General features: G+C 45.8%; 1 protein-coding gene across 1 annotated transcript in view; it reads right to left on the reverse strand.

Moving 5' to 3' along the window:
• Positions 1 to 13,356, reverse strand: part of MYO10 (myosin X) — a 276,760-nt gene extending 263,404 nt beyond the window's left edge. Inside the window, exon 1 of the mRNA XM_023218261.2 lies at positions 13,220 to 13,356. Within this exon, the coding sequence (XP_023074029.1) occupies positions 13,220 to 13,240 (21 nt within the window). The 5' untranslated portion in view covers positions 13,241 to 13,356. The remainder of the gene's footprint in view (positions 1 to 13,219) is intronic.
• Between the last annotated feature and the right edge of the window lie 2,642 nt (positions 13,357 to 15,998).

The raw sequence follows: 15,998 nt of genomic DNA on the forward strand, positions 1-15,998 counted from the left end.
GGGAGGGGAGGGGAGGGGAGGGGAGGGTGAACTTGTGTTCTTTCCTGCAATAGTAACTTGCCCTGTTTCAACAAGAGTTCTAGTTTCTTCAGCCTTCAACTGCTAAATCTCCCTGGGTCACATCATGAGAAGAACAAAACATGGGTAGAAATAAACAGAAGTAAACCTGTATTAAATGACAATGGTATATACATTGTCATAGATGCACTGTATTTTCACCTGGCACTAAACCCTTATTTCAAAGTCCAGAAAGATTTCCCAGGTTAATAAATAAAAAGCCTTAAACACACCCATATCCACACCCACACACACCCCCACCCACACACACACACACACACACACACTCCCTAACATCCTAGCCACCTAACATGTGAACCACCACGACACAGTAACTGTTGTCACCTAGGGTTAACTCACAAGGATACTACAACGCGAAGAAATAAAAATCAGAAAAATTGGCTGGGCGCAGTGGCTCGCGCCTGTAATCCCAGCACTTTGGGAGGCCGAGGCGGGCAGATCATGAGGTCAAGAGATCGAGACCATCCTGGCTAACACAGTGAAACTCCGTCTCTACTAAAAAATACAAAAAATTTGCCGGGTGCAGTGGCGGGAGCCTGTAGTCCCAGCTAACAGGGAGGCTGAGGCAGGAGAATGGCATGAACCCGGGAGGTGGAGCTTGCAGTGAGCCGAGATGGCACCACTGCACTCCAGCCAGGGCGACAGAGCGAGACTCCGTCTTGAAAAAAAAAAAAATCAGAAAAATTGGCCAAGTGCGATGGCTCGCACTTACAATCCCAGCACTTTAGGAGGCCAAAGGGGAAGAATCCCTTGAGCTCAGAAGTTCGAGACCAGCCTGGGCAAAACAGGGAGCCCTCGTCTCTACAAAAAATGTAATAATTAGCCAGGTGATGTGGCACAGGCCTGTGGTCCCAGCTACTCAGGAGGCTGAGGTGGGAGGATCGCTGGAGCCAAAGAGATCAAGGCTGCAGGGAGCCATGACTGCACCACCGCACTCCAGCCTAGATGACAGAGTGAGACGCTATCTCAAAAAAAAATAAAATAAAGTAAAAATCCATACAAATAATTCTCCAAATGAATGTCCACTGGCTCCCCAGGCAATGTACAGCCTAGTCCTTTGAGTGTGCTTTGGCCTTAAATGAACATCAACCACCACGCTGGGGTGGGGTGGAGCATGGGATTCAACAGCCTTGTTTGCAATTAACAGAAAAGACTGCCTTCTCCTGGTTCACAGAAGACCTAAAACTGGAAACGAAAATCTAGTATCATGAGCTAACTTCCTCCGCTCATCAATGTATTTCCTTAAGCTTCTGGTAAGGAGTTACAAAATCGCCGCGGTCATAAATACGTCATGACAGGGTATCTCAGCTGCGCCGCTACCAGCTGCACTGACACCTCTCATGAAACTTCCACCGCCAAATAATCCATCTAAAAACCTGCAAACTTTGTGATCCCACATTTCCACTCCCGGGAAATTTTACTCCTCGGGAAATAATCAAATAAGCACGCAACGACGACTTAGGTACAAAAGCGTTCATGTGCTATTTTCTAGAAACAACTGAAAATATTCATATAATATAATTGATGATATATCCACAGGAAGAATGGGCAGACTACTCTTGGACCCGGATACCCCCGCACATCAAAATGGCAAAAAAAAATTAAATAAAATAAGTAAATATGAAGAAACTCCTCAAATAAAGTACAAATCACGGTCATAGTTGGAAAGTGATATTAATTTTGAATTTCTATTGGCGGGAGTTATTTAGTATCAACCATCACTTACTATTAATAATATTAGCAAAAGTTTCCCAAAACCCAAACAGAAATAATTTGGCCATTTAGCTTAACAAATGTTTTAAATAATTTTAGAGAAAACTTTTCCACAATCAGAGAGGACCTGGATGTGAAACATGCAATAAAAGTTAATAATTCAAGAAAATATTTAAAAATCAGAATGAAATAAAACATCTGCATGACTGAGAAGGAAAAGAGTCACATAGACCTAATTCCCAAACATTTCATATAGACCATTTTCTGGCCAATATGCATTACGATATATCTCTGAAAACACACACATATATATATATAGATCTTAGTTGGAAAGTGATATTAATTTTGAGATTTTGAGCTGGAGTCTTACTCTGTTGCCTGGGTTTCCAGGCAACAGAGTAAGTAAGAGTAAGTAGTGCAATCCCCGCTCACTGTAACCTCTGCCTCCTGGGTTCAAGTGATTCTCCTGCCTCAGCCTTTCCAAGTAGCTGGGATTACAGGTGCATGCTACCACATCTGGCTAATTTTTGTATTTTTAGTAGAGATGAGGTTTCACCTTGTTGGCCAGGCTGGTCTCGAACTCCTGACCGCAAGTGATCCACCCGCCTCGGCATCCCAAAGTGCTGAGGTTACAGGCATGAGCTACTGTGCCCGGCCTCAGTTTTCTTTATAACATACACAGCACTGAAAAGTTATAAAGAACTTCAGAAATACCTGATTTAAGAAATGGTAATAAATCACAATAACAATAATAATGATTTATACAGAATCCTTGGTTATCTCTTATCCAGAAGGTTTGGTGCCAAAAGTGTTTCAGAATTTGGAATATTTGCAATATACCAGTTCAGCATCCCTAATCCAAAAATCGAAACTCCAAAATGCTCCAAAGAGCATTTTCCTTGAGTGTCATTTCGGCACTCAATAGAGTGGCTATGGTTAACATTAACTGATTGTACATTTCGAAATACCTAGAAGAGGATAATTTGAATATCCTTAGCATAAAGATAACAATTTAAGGTAATGCATATCCCAATGACCTTGATGTGATTATGTGAATGTATCAAATGATCACATGTACCTGGAAAATATGTAAATCTAATATATATCAATTAACAATAAATTTTTTTTTTCAAGTTTCCAATTTGGGAGCATTTCAAATATTGGATTTTCAGATTATGGATTTTCAATCTGGATAATGAAATTAAAATACTTTGTAGTACTTCTTAAAATCAATAATCTATCATATGCAATCTCATTCTTTTTTTAATCTAAACATTGCTGTATGAATTTCGTGGATAAGGTCCGTAACCTGTTCTGCCTCAGCAAAGCGGGCCATCTCTAGACTTAGATTAAGAAAAGAACAATCTGGCCAGGTGGGGTGGCTCACACCTGTAATTCCAGAACTTCGGGAGGCCAAGGCTAGTGGATCAATTGAGGTCACAAGCTTGAGACCAGCCTGGCCAACATGATGAAACCCCGTCTCTACTGAAAATACAAATATCAGCCAGGCATGGTGGCACACACTTGTAATCCTAGCTACTTGGGAGGCTGAGGCAGGAGGATTGCTTGAACTCAGGAGGTGGAGGCTGCAGTGAGCCAGCCAAGATTGCACCACTACACTCCAGCCTGGGCGAAACAGCAAGACTCTGTCCCTGCAAAAAAAAAGAACAATCTAAGAACCACAAAGAAAGGTTCTCCACCATGGTATTATTGTCCATAAAACAAACTATTGTGAAAATCTTGACTATAACCATGTAACTAGTAAGTTTGCTAAAATATGAACAAGAAAAATAGATTTATGAAAACATACTATGGAGTATATGTCTTTATTACTCATGAAACATCCACAGAACACCCAGACACAGGCAATTGTAATTAAATTCACTCATGTTTGATATTTTGCTATCAGCAATAAAATCCATAGCTAGAAACATGTTTGTTGATTCTGTCCTAATGACAGATGTATTTGTCCAGGCAGAGTAGAAGTCATTTTATTTACCAATTTGTAAGCATGATTTATAACTTTTAAATGTTTAGATATGTGATATGGGGCCTGAATTTGTACTCTTGCCTCTGGCCCCACAAATGATATTTAAAGCTTTTTTCAATCAACTCTTCAGTGAAAACCGTTACAGGTGTGTTTTATCAGAAACATACATATATGAAGGCATAGAAAAAAAGTCTCAATGCGTCTACCACAAAACATGAAGAGCCGCACCATGGGAGCTTCTTTGTGTCTTTTGCTTCCTCCCGGGTTCACACCATTCTCCTGCCTCAGCCTCCTGAGTAGCTGGGACTACAGATGTCCGCCACCATGCCCAGCTAGTTTTTTATATTTTTAGTCGAGATGGGGTTTCACCGTGTTAGCCAGCATAGTCTCGATCTCCTGACCGCGTGATCCACCTGCTTAGGCCTCCCAAAGTGCTGGGATTACAGGCGTGAGCCACCATGCCTGGTGTAAACAGAATTTCAGCACACAAAGTACATCTCACAAGCACAGACTCTTCAGAGATAAATCCACCTTCCTCCCCTGTCAATATTTACCACTGTCAATGGATACCACTCAGATATTATTGACTAACCCTCCAAAAACCAAACAAACGATGACTTTTTTTTAAATGATGGAATTCTGGAACCCAAAACCTCCATTCTATCCCAACATCTCCATGTCTTGTTTTATCTTGGCCCTTAAAGCACCAAAGGATAGTAAAGTCAAACAACCCTACTCTCAACTAAAAATTCAACTTTGCCTACCTTTTCTTTTGTAACATAAATGTCATTTTTTTAACTGCCACAATTTAAAATGCTTTTATACGGAGACAATTTTAATCCTTAAGAGCAGGAGGGGAGTCGGACTGGGTGAAGGTAGAGCTATTAGTTGGACGAGTCCCGTGTGTTCTCCCTTGTTCCAGCTGTATTTCAACAGATGTGTTGTGGCTTTGCCCCCAAAATTCTAACATCTTTTCCTATAACTGGCAGAATCAGATGACATGATGTCATGTGACACGAGGTGCTACATTTACTACAGGGCTGGCGGAAATATTTTCTGAACACCTCTAAGCAAGAGAGCAAAATGTTTTATTCAAGGAATGCTCTTAAAAAACGATCCAATGTGCTGTAAATAACTGTTCCACGGGCATCAATAAGCTAACAAGCAAATGATAGATAAGAAGAAAGTCCGACAAAGCACTCAGAATCTTTCATTGAAAAAGAAGATTCTATCCAAAAACCTCAAGTAATACTTCACTAATTGACAGCTGGAATTGAGGAGACAAGTGAGTCCCACATTTTCTTTTAATAAATATTTCTCAGCCGGGCACGGTGGCTCCCACCTGTAATCCCAGCACTTTGGGAGGCCAAGGCGGGCAGATCACAAGGTCAGGAGATCAAGACCATCCTGGCTAACACGGTGAAACCCCATCTCTACTAAAAATACAAAAAATTAGCCAGGCATGGTGGCGGGCGCCTGTAGTCCCAGCTACTTGGGAGGCTGAGGCAGGAGAATGGTGTGAACCCGGGAGACGGAGCTTGCAGTGAGCCGAGATTGCGCCACTGCACTCCAGCCTGGGCGACAGAGTAACACTCTGTCTCAAAAAATAAAAATAACATAAAATAAAATAAAAAATAAACACCTCTCAAATCACCTTGTTTTCTAAGAGCTTTGTTTTAATATTTTTTATTTTTATTAAATGTTTTTTGTTTTTGTTTTTGAGACAGTCGTGCTCTGCTGCCCAGGCTGGGGTGCTGTGGCACGATCTTGGCTCACTGAAAATCTCCGCCTCCCGGGTTTAAGTGATTCTCCTGCCTCAGCCTTCCAAGTAGTTGTGATTACAGGCCCGTGCCATCCCGCCCAGCTAATTTTTGTATTTTATTAGAGACAGGGTTTCACTACATTGGCCAGGCTGGTCTCGAACTCCTGACCTCAGGTGATCCACCTGCCTCGGCCTCCCAAAGTGCTGGGATTACAGGAATGAGCACACAGCCCTAAGTGCTTTAGCATGTAAACCTTCCTACCATCCTCATGAGGTTTGGACAACCGGTTTTAGAAACCACACTTTAAAACAACACTTTATGGGTCGGGCATGATAGCTCATGCCTGTAATCCCAGCGCTTTGGGAGGCTGAGGCAGGCGGATCACAAGGTCAAGAAATAGAGACCATTCTGGCTAACAAGGTGAAATCCCATCTCTACTAAAACTACAAAAAGTTAGCCGGGCGTGGTGGTGGACACCTGTAGTCCCAGCTGCTTGGGAGGCTGAGGCAGGAGAATCGCTTGAACCTGGGAGGTGGAGGTTGCAGTGAGCCGAGATCATGCCACTGCACTCCAGCCTGGGTGACAGAGCGAGACTCTATCTCAAAAAACAACAACAAAACACACACACACACACACACATGCAGATTTTTACAAGGAAACAGAAGTCACTTGGCTTTCCTAAGTAAAAAGCAAACCAAATAAAAATCAGTGGCATGTTTAAAAGCTGATGAACATTTTCCTAAGGAGTTTTCAACATTTCTAGGGCATGGACTACTTGCTTTCCCAAACTCCCACACAGTTTTCCACTTGAAAATCATTTACTAACTGCCCCCTTTCAGGGCATTTCATCAGAAAGCCTAGAGAACGATGATGCAGGTTTAAGGCAAAGGACATCAACAGGACAGAAAAGCGTGGCAGTGAAGAACTCTCTGTGGCTCTGGACACAGCGTGTCTGGGTTCAAATCCTGGCTCTCATTTTCCAGCTGTGTGACACTGAGTCAGTTAGCCTCTCTGTGCCTCACTTTCTTCATCTATGGAGCGGGTATAATTATAGAGCCTTTCCCGTCAGGTTGTTCAAGGGATTAAATGAGTTACGAAATGTGAAGTGCCAGCAACGTGCCTGGCACATGGTAAGTACAGTTGTCCCTATGTGTCTGTAGGGAATTGGTTCCAAGACCTTCCCCAGATACCACAATCCACGGGGAAAAGTCTACATGTTCAGTACAGATGCAATGTTTTTCTTTAATATTTTCAATCAGAGGTTGGTTGAATCCAGAGATGCAGAACCCACAGATACTGAGTGCCAGGCTGACTGTAATCAAGAAACACCAGCCACATTTGTTATTGTCTTCAAAGAACTGTAAAACGCTTCATAATCAAGGAAAAAAGTTAGAAGCATCTCCCCTTCCCGCCATAAAATAATCTGAAAATAACCGTTATGCAAGGATTGCATCTCAACCATGAGGACCTTTCAATGCCAAGGAAGTGATGAAACTTACTTACAAAGGAGATATTTAACCTCTCAAGGCTGTTTACTCATTTGAAAATGGGAGAGGGTTTGTAAAGGATGTAAAGCCTCTAGCTAACAGCAGTAAATCCCTCCTAACAAGACCAAGACAGAAAGAGAGCCAGGTTCAGACGAAGGAGAATAGAGGTCACCATGAACTAGACCTGTTAGAGATGGTTTCAAAAAGGAGCCAGACAGGTGGGACATCCGATAGGCAGAGAGGCCTGCCCGTACAAAGAATAGAGTGGAACTGGGTAACAGATCCTCTGGTATAGAATCACGTGGGAGAAAAGAATAGAGAGCTACAAGATCAGAAAGCCTTGAAAACCAGACTGAGGAATGTGGACTTAATTTTATAAGCAATAGGAACATGCTTTAGACAGAATTCTGGAAATACAAAATCTGCCAGAAATGTACAGGCTGAAAAAGAGAAAACAAATAAATGCGACACACCACAGGAAGCTACTTCAGAACAAAAGCTCTAAGGTCGACATTTCCCTGCACCAGGAGTACTGACATTCCCATTCACCAAGGGCCACTTGTTCTTCATTTCAAAATACGGTTACTACGACCAAGGCTCTGTTATTACTCACCTACTATGTGCCAAGTGCTCTGTACGTCTTCTCTCAAATTTGGCTGATAACCATGCAACTATTATGGCCATTTACAGACCAGAGAGCTCAAGTCCAGGATTTAGAGCATCTGGCTGAGATCCCATCGAAGGGAGCCAAGCGCTGCTGCTAAAACAGGGCACTTTGCACTCAGCCTGGGGGCAGTTAGGCAAGGGGAAATGCTTAATCCAGACTTCACCAGAGGCTCATTCTTGAACATCCCCTGCAAGCTAGTGACATGAAAATGTTACATATCAGTTACTCTAAACCCAAACTGTTGAAATTCATTAATAATAAGGTACTCCGGCTGGGCGTGGTGGCTCACGCCTGTAATCCCAGCACTTTGGGAAGCCATGGCAGACAGATCACCTGAGGTCGGTGTTTGGACGAGTGGTGTTCGTCCAAACTCCTCCCGGGTTCTTCTTCACCACCAACTCTTCCCGTGTGTGCGAGAATGCAGCTGACGCCCGGGAAGGTGCAGATTAATCAGGCATGCACCAGGTGATGTCAATCCGAGGAGACCAAGATTTACCTGGTGGCACCTGCGGAGCGGCCCCCCCCCCCCCCCACATGCCCGTGCCCCGCCTATTGCCCTTCCACTCCTAGAAAAGTCGCTCCCAGCAGACGCGCCGGGGGCGGGCTTTCTCAGCCCCCACTCTTGTCGGGACTGTATTAGAAACTCCGCCCCCCCACCCCCAGCTCCGGTCCCTGAAGCTAGATGACCAAAGAATAAATTTGCAGTTTTGCTTTTAGCCTTGCCTACTCGCTGGTTCTTTTGTGCCCACTCTGGTGGTCTTAGAAAAACAAATCAGTCGGGAGTTCGAGACCAGCCTGACCAACATGGAGAAACCCCATCTCCATTAAAAATACAAAATTAGCCAGGTATGATGGCGCCTGTAATCCCAACAATCCCAGCTACTCGGGAGGCTCAGGCAGGAGAATCGCTTGAAGCCGGGAGGCGGAGGTTGCGGTGAGCAGAGATCGCTCCATTGCACTCCAGCCTGGGCAACAAGAGCAAAATTCCGCCTCAAAACAATAATAATAGTAATAATAATAAGATACTCCACGTCCTACCAATTGCAACAGCAGGAGAGCACGTTCAAGGTTTATGTCTTCAAAAGTGAGTACACTTAAAGCCAGCTAAACTGGAAAAGCAAAGACTGTGCCCTCTCCCTCCACCACTCTGGTTAAACAGTGAAGGCCCTGCCCATGCCAGCTTGTTCCTGGTTTGTGCCTGATGGTGCAGGAACAGCTGGCCACATGACATGGAGTGAGGAAGCAGTCCTATCCTGCCCGCCAGGGCCAGACAGCTCACTGCTCCTGCTGCAACAAATGTCCCGCTGCAGCTGCTCCCCCTGGCTTTGTTGTCCCCAACATGGCAGGGGCAAAAAAAAAATGAGTACTTGACAATAGAAATCTTTTCAAACTACAGAGAAAAGGCAACACACTATATTTCCATTCTGAGAAAAGGGAAAGGGACCCAGCTAATTTCCTGATTAGGATTTTATAGTCATCAAAGGGGTTGCCTTCAGGAATTGGTGACACAAGAAGTCCTCAGCAGTTCCCCTTTACGCATGGAGGATGATGGAGGGTGAGGAGAGAAAGCTGCCAAAAATACTAATATCTGTATTTTTCTCTAACAAGAAAAGATGTCAACAGACTACAGACAAAAAAAATACACTACCAAATGGGGAGAAAATAGGCTTGGGAACTCTACTCACTTAAAAAGCTATTTGAACAACTCCAGATAACCAACCACAACCACAGTCCCTTCTCAAGTAGAAGAGGTTGGTGTTTCCACTTAACATCTTTAGAATGAAGTTTGTTGTAATCCAGAGTGAACCAGACTGTAAGAAATAAGTATGCCTGGAATCTTTTCCACTAACAATTTATAATTTATCCCTTAAACATTAATACCTGCTTTCTATATGTGTATTTGTATCTTACTTATGTACATTTTACTTATTTATTCTGAAAATCAAAGTGTTTGATTAGTCTCACTAAGAATCCTCAAATATCTTGTATTTGAACAGACAGGCCACAACCTCTGCCTAACAGGGAAACAGAAAGCTCAAGTTCATTTGGTACTTACGGCCCCTACTATATTCCAGGCACTGTACTTGGCCCTGAGGACATGGAAACAGTGTCCGCTTCAGCACATCAACATAAGTTTGCACAGCAGCCACTTTGCTGGTTGACCCTTTTCTGTTTGCTTTTTTATTATTATTGCTTCTGGTTACAGACACATCTAAACTTAGTTTCTGGTTGAAGTAAACTTAACAACTTACTGAGAAATGCTGAAAAAACAAGCTTCCCCAAAGCATACACACAAGCCATAAAATTCTAATGAAGGCCATGAAGAAACAAACTGAGGAATGTGGCATGCTCAGTTTCCCTAATCCCGGAGAACATTTTGAAGTCAGCAGCTGTCAGCTGACAAGCACTATCTTTGCAAGCTTCCCCCGGTGGGCAGTAGGATTGATCTATCTATCTATCTATCTATCTATCTATCTATCTATCTATCTAATCAATCAATCTAGCAGGCAGTAAGAGTCTATTTTGTGAGACAGGGTTTGTTACTCTGGAGTGCAGTGACACAATCATGGCTCAGTGAGCCTGGACCTGCTCGGCTCACCTCAGCCTCCAGACTGGCTGGAACTACAGGTACGCACCACCACACCTAGCTAAGTTTTGCAGAGATGAGGTTTCACCATGTTGCCCCAGCTGGTCTTGAACTCCTGGGCTCAAGCAATCTTCCCACCTCGGCCTCCCAAAGTGCTGGGATTACAGGTGTGAGCCACCACACCCAGGCAAATCCTATTTAAAACAGGCAAGTGCAGACAAGGCTGTGCCTGCAACACAAATAGGAATTAATACCACCAGGTAACTGCTTCACAGGTCTAGCTCAGTGGATCTCAACTGGGAGTGATTTTGCTCCCCTGTCATTTAGCAATGTCTGCAGACCTTTCGGGTTGTCACAACTTGGGGGACAGGGTTAACAATTGGTGAGTAGAGTCCAGGGATGCGTTTAACCTCCTACAACGCACAGGACAGCCTCCAACAACAAAGAATTACTCAGCAATGGTACCAGGTTTGAGAAACCCTGGTCTAGCTAGAAATAGCAGCTGCGAATCACAGGCAGCTCCCATTTCCTTATTATTTGGCTATTCATACACAAAGCTAAAAATACAACATCTCATTCAGTACTTTTCCCCCCAATTGTTAGCACTGGCTTTAAATTGTTGTCCAACAAGCAATAAGCCATTTACCCCTAAGCCACAATAGGAAAAGTTAAGCAGAGAACAGGATTCTACTTAGTGATAAGAAGGCCAATTTAGCTGTCCTTGGGAATATATCACTTGCACACTCACTGTTTCTATTCTAACAGGACATTACAGCATTTTCTTCACTGGACAATTTAACAAAAGGATGCTGTGTTACGAGACATGAGAGACAAAGAGGGGAGCTGGGATCTATGTTAGGAGTGTGTCTACAATTACTACCTCACGATTCAGCCTCTCTGACTGGCCCTGCTTCCTTCTCACTCAAAGTGATTACGTTTAAGGGTGCAAATTTCATGGCTGATTAGAAATTAACATTGTAATACACACACATCACAAGATTGAAAGTATAACCTTAAATAAGTGACAATTTCCCAGAAATACCAAAGTCACGAGCAGCAAAGGAAAAAGACTCTGGATTGGTGAACAAGCTCTTCAAAGCTAGGCAACGGACTTACTCCTATCTTTGAGGTCTACAAAATGAAGAGGCGAGAGTAGAAGATCGCTAATGGCCACTGCAAAATGATACTGATCACAGAAATAAAATCCAACAGCCAGGCCCCTTTACACTGAACTGAGGTATCCAGTGCAAGACGAAGACAGTACTTCGAAAAGTCAGTCTCACCGGGTAACACGAGATCAGGACGCTGGAGCGCGTTATCCTGATGTTTCCCCCCACTTGCACTAGGGGGCAGAGTTCTTCCCAAGGGGAGCCACGGACCCCCGTGGTGCTCAGACTGCTGGAGGACTGCGAACCCTGCACACTGAATACAAATTTCTATATTTTCATCAGATTTTCTAAGGGACCCAGAACACAAAAACAAAAACAACAAAGTTAAGAATCATTGCCCTAGGGGCAGGGACTCCGTTTTCTGACAGATGCAAGCAATTAAGCACCGGAACTCACTGCAGCCCGAGGGCCCTTTACCACTGGACAACGTGCAACTCTTACAGAAAGTTCTGGTGCCTTCTGACAAGCATAAAAACAAAGGTCTATGGACTAGAAAATGCTAGCGTCTCATAATTATATATATTTCACTTTTTAAAAAAGAGGAAAAATATGTATTGATGGATAATTCCTTTCTAGTCTTCCTTCCACAATGAATATGGGTATCACATCTGAAATACCACTTTTAAAAACAAGATATGACTACTAAACAAGAATGCATTTATCACTTTGGCCAGTATGAATAGCTGTCTGAGAATAGTCAGTGAGCATGCAGAAAGCAGAATGACTTGAAATATTATATCCAATTAAATCAGATAAACCAAGTCGGCCAACACAGTGGCAAGCCCTCATCAATCTGATTTGCTGGAAGACTCCAAGGCGGTTCTGCACTCAAAAAACATGCCCTGGCTTTCAACGAAAATCACACCAGACTCTCTCAACTAAGTTTACTTTGAGCCACTTCAAATCTCAAACTTAAACAGAATTTATTAAATAAACACAACCAAGAAAGGAAAGGGAGCCAAGAAACCACAGTAACTCTCGATCCCAGAGGGGGGAAAAAGGGCTCTAAAGTTAAGTTTCAGGGTCCCACCCTCAACCACCCTAAAGAAAGCATCCGTTTCATCTATTAAAATAGCCATTGTTAGCCCTAAACGAATTTTCTTTACATTCGAATTCAAAATCTGCATGGACACTCTACACAAATATATGATCTTTTGATCCCAGGGTCTGGAATTATCCCAAGCCTTAAAAGAGCACTTCTCAGCGAGCAAAGAACTTAAGTCTCCAAGGTTCGGCAGGCAAGGAAAACAGTGACTGATTAAACCCTTGCCTCTCCTTCTCACACTTCATTAAGCCGTCTCCTCTGGAAGTGTTTGAACCCCTGCACAGGAAGCCCGCACGTTTCGCAAAGGAAATACCAGACCAGACCTTTCTTGGAGAAAAGCAGGTCCCCGCTGAACATTTTATTGGGCTGCCTGCACCCGGGCAGTCGAGCGGGGGGATCGCCCCGCCCGGGCCCTGGCGCGCGCCGCCTCACCTGGCGCGGGGTGTCCCGGGGCGCCCCGAGAGCCAGCCACCCACGCAAACGGAAACGCACCTTCGCTACCTCCCGGAGCAAAGTGCGAGCGCGGGACGGGACGAAACAAAACCTGCCTGGGCTTACTCATCAGAGACTCCCCGGGGGGGACGAGGGGTGTTCTCAGGAGACTCCCACAAAGTTGCGCCCTCCCGGGCTTAGGGAAAAGCACCCAGGGCGCGCGGCGTGGTGGGCAGTCGCCTCCCTCCCTGGGCTCCGGAGGCCAGGTCGGACTGGGGGCGCACTCACCTCGGTGAAGAAGTTATCCATTGTTCCAGCGCAGTCCCGGATTTGCAGAGTGCCGCTCCGGCTCGCGGAAGTCAGCGCCGCCGCGGGTCCGGGGAAACCATGCGTGTCACGGCGCCACTCCTGGGAAGGCGCGCCCGCGGGGCTCCCCAGCTGCCATTGCCCCGTCCCTTCTTGTCCTTCTCACCTTTTGTTCGCCCAAACCCAAGTCTCTAACTCGCCCGTCCCGACAGCAGCCTTTGTCTCTTCTTCCTCCAAGTTCCTCACTACTGGGCACAGCGCTCGCGAGCGGAGAACAGCTGGTGGCACATTCTTCCCCCACGCGGGGGAGGGCGGCGGGGTGCTGGCGAGCGCGGCCCCCTCCCTCTGCGCTCCGGCCGGGGGCCCTCGAGGCGGACAGGAGGACAGCCGGCCGCAAAGTGAGCCGGAGACGCGATCCCCGCGCGAGCGCTCCGGAGGTGAGCAGCCCCGAGCCGCGGCTCAGCCAGCTCTCGCCCGCGGGACTGCAGCCCGGCGACCTCGCCCCGCCCTCCGGCGCCCGGCCCCGCCCTCCGGCGCCCGGCCCCGCCCTCCGGCGCCCGGCCCCGCCCTCCGGCACCCGGCCCCGCCCTCCCACACCCGGCCCCGCCCCCAGGAGCTTGGCCCTCCGCCAACCCCGCCCGCGCTTCCACACCGTCTGGCCCCGCCCGGGCGGAGCGCCCCGCCCCATTACCACCCAGGCCCCGCCCACTCTGCGCCCCAAGCAGCCGCAGGCTCTGTAGCCGACTCCGGAGGGGGCTGCGCGTTTCCCCAGGTCTCCCCACCTCGGCGTGGGTGGGGGATTTGACTCTTCCCTCCGCAGAGAGCGACTAAATAATCACTTAGAGGGGAGGGGGAGAAGGGACTAGGGGCTTCTTTTGTGCCTTTGATGTTTAGCAGACCCTGGAACCGACTCAACACGGATCTCATTAACGCAGCCCGGCAGACGAGCGATCTCGGGGAAGGAAGCGCGGTCAGCGGAGCTGCCCGGGCTGCGGGGCCAGATCAAAGCGGAAGACGGAGGCTAATCAGAATTTCTGGAAGTTGCATTCCCGTGTGGAGTTTCTCTCCTGCCGTCGGGTTTGCATAAGACGTTTGCCTAACAGCGGGGAAATGCAGTTTTGAAACTGGAAGGGGACGTGGCCAATATCACCTTTAAAAATGTGACCCTTTTCCTAGACCTCAAGGAAGCAGAGATGGCAGATGGCACTGAGATGGATGAATGATCAAACCCACCTGGTACTGAGTTCCGTTTCCTCTAGGGCAGTTCTTTTAACTTTATGCTGTGCGAGGGTCACCTGGGGACCTTGTTAGAACGCGGGCTGAAACAATCTGCTTTTCTAACAGGCTTCCAGGTGCCCATCAGATGCTATCTGGTTCTGTGCTGAACGAAGGCTTGTCTGTAACATGTAGAGAAATTAAGAGTAAACTTTTGTAGCAATGTAATAATGCCACGACATCCAAGCACATGATCAGTGGACTCTTTGAACCGAGTATAGACCAGTTTGGGTGTTGTCAGACTCACGTGGTGAGTCACACACCTGGCGCCGCAGTGTATTGGTACCTGGCGGACTGGGAACAAAAATGGCTGGTTCTTCACTACAAAAGAGTTGAGATGCTCTTTCCAGGGAATGTGCCAGCTGCTACTCAACCCTTAAAACTCAGCTCACAAAGTCACGTCTTCCAGGGGCAGGAACCCTTCCCAAAGATACTACTCCACTCACCCCACCCAAGCCCCCCCTAAGCACTGGGCTAGATGCCCACTCTAGGATTCATTCCTAAGACTGTTGGGGAACCTATATAATGTTATAAGGGTCTTTCTCTTGGTGTCCTTCCTATTCACAGTTGGGAGAATAGTGGCTCCTTGCGGGAAGGACTGTGCTTTAAAATGAGTATCCCCAGGCTGTCTCACAGCATGAATGAATGAATGAATGAATGAATGAATGAATGGATGGATGAAAGAAACATCCTTCTGTAATCCTTATGGGGAAAGTCAAGCACGTTTGTAACTTATGCCAGTGCAGTTCTTCACCGTTAATATCATTGCTCCCACCTCACTTCCCCTAGAAAGAGTCTAGGTGTAAATTAGTTAATATTGTGCAATGTTGTTCTATTTCACAGGTTTACACGCTTAAGGCTCTGAGCCATTAAAGCTTGTGTCCAAGGTGGCAAGGAAAGTGAAGATGGAATCAGGAGAAATACCAACAATCCCAGGCACCAATCAAAGTGCTTAGTCAAATGGGTCCTGCAACCACTGGTGTTCAGATACTGGAGCAGAACAATTACAGTCATTATGGTATTAATCTGCACACAACATCTCTGCCAGAGAAATTACCAGCGAGATTGTTGAAGTGAGAGTGTGGGTGTGACTTTGTTCCCAGCATCAGCCCAGCCACTGATACCTTGGGCAACCTTGCCATGTCATTTCAGGAGTCACTTTCCATATCGGCTGGTCAGTTATAACAAATGTACCACACTAATGCAACATGTTAATAATAGGGGCAAGTGAGGGTGAGGGGCTAGGAGTCTGCGAACACTCTCTGTACTTTCTGCCCAATTTTTATGTAAGCCTAACACTGTTTTTTTAAAAGTCTACTAATTTTTTAAAAGTGATTTTCCTGACAATTAAGAAGATATTGTTAATAATTGGCCCCCAATTTGACTCACAAAGAATCGTGAGCCAGATCCAATATGTAAAGTTTAGATTTTACTGAATCATTTTATTTCGTCAAAAAGCTTACATCATAAGTTAACAGGGTAAAAA

The sequence above is a fragment of the Piliocolobus tephrosceles genome, chromosome 4 (assembly GCF_002776525.5).
Source record: "Piliocolobus tephrosceles isolate RC106 chromosome 4, ASM277652v3, whole genome shotgun sequence".
NCBI lineage: Eukaryota > Metazoa > Chordata > Mammalia > Primates > Cercopithecidae > Piliocolobus > Piliocolobus tephrosceles.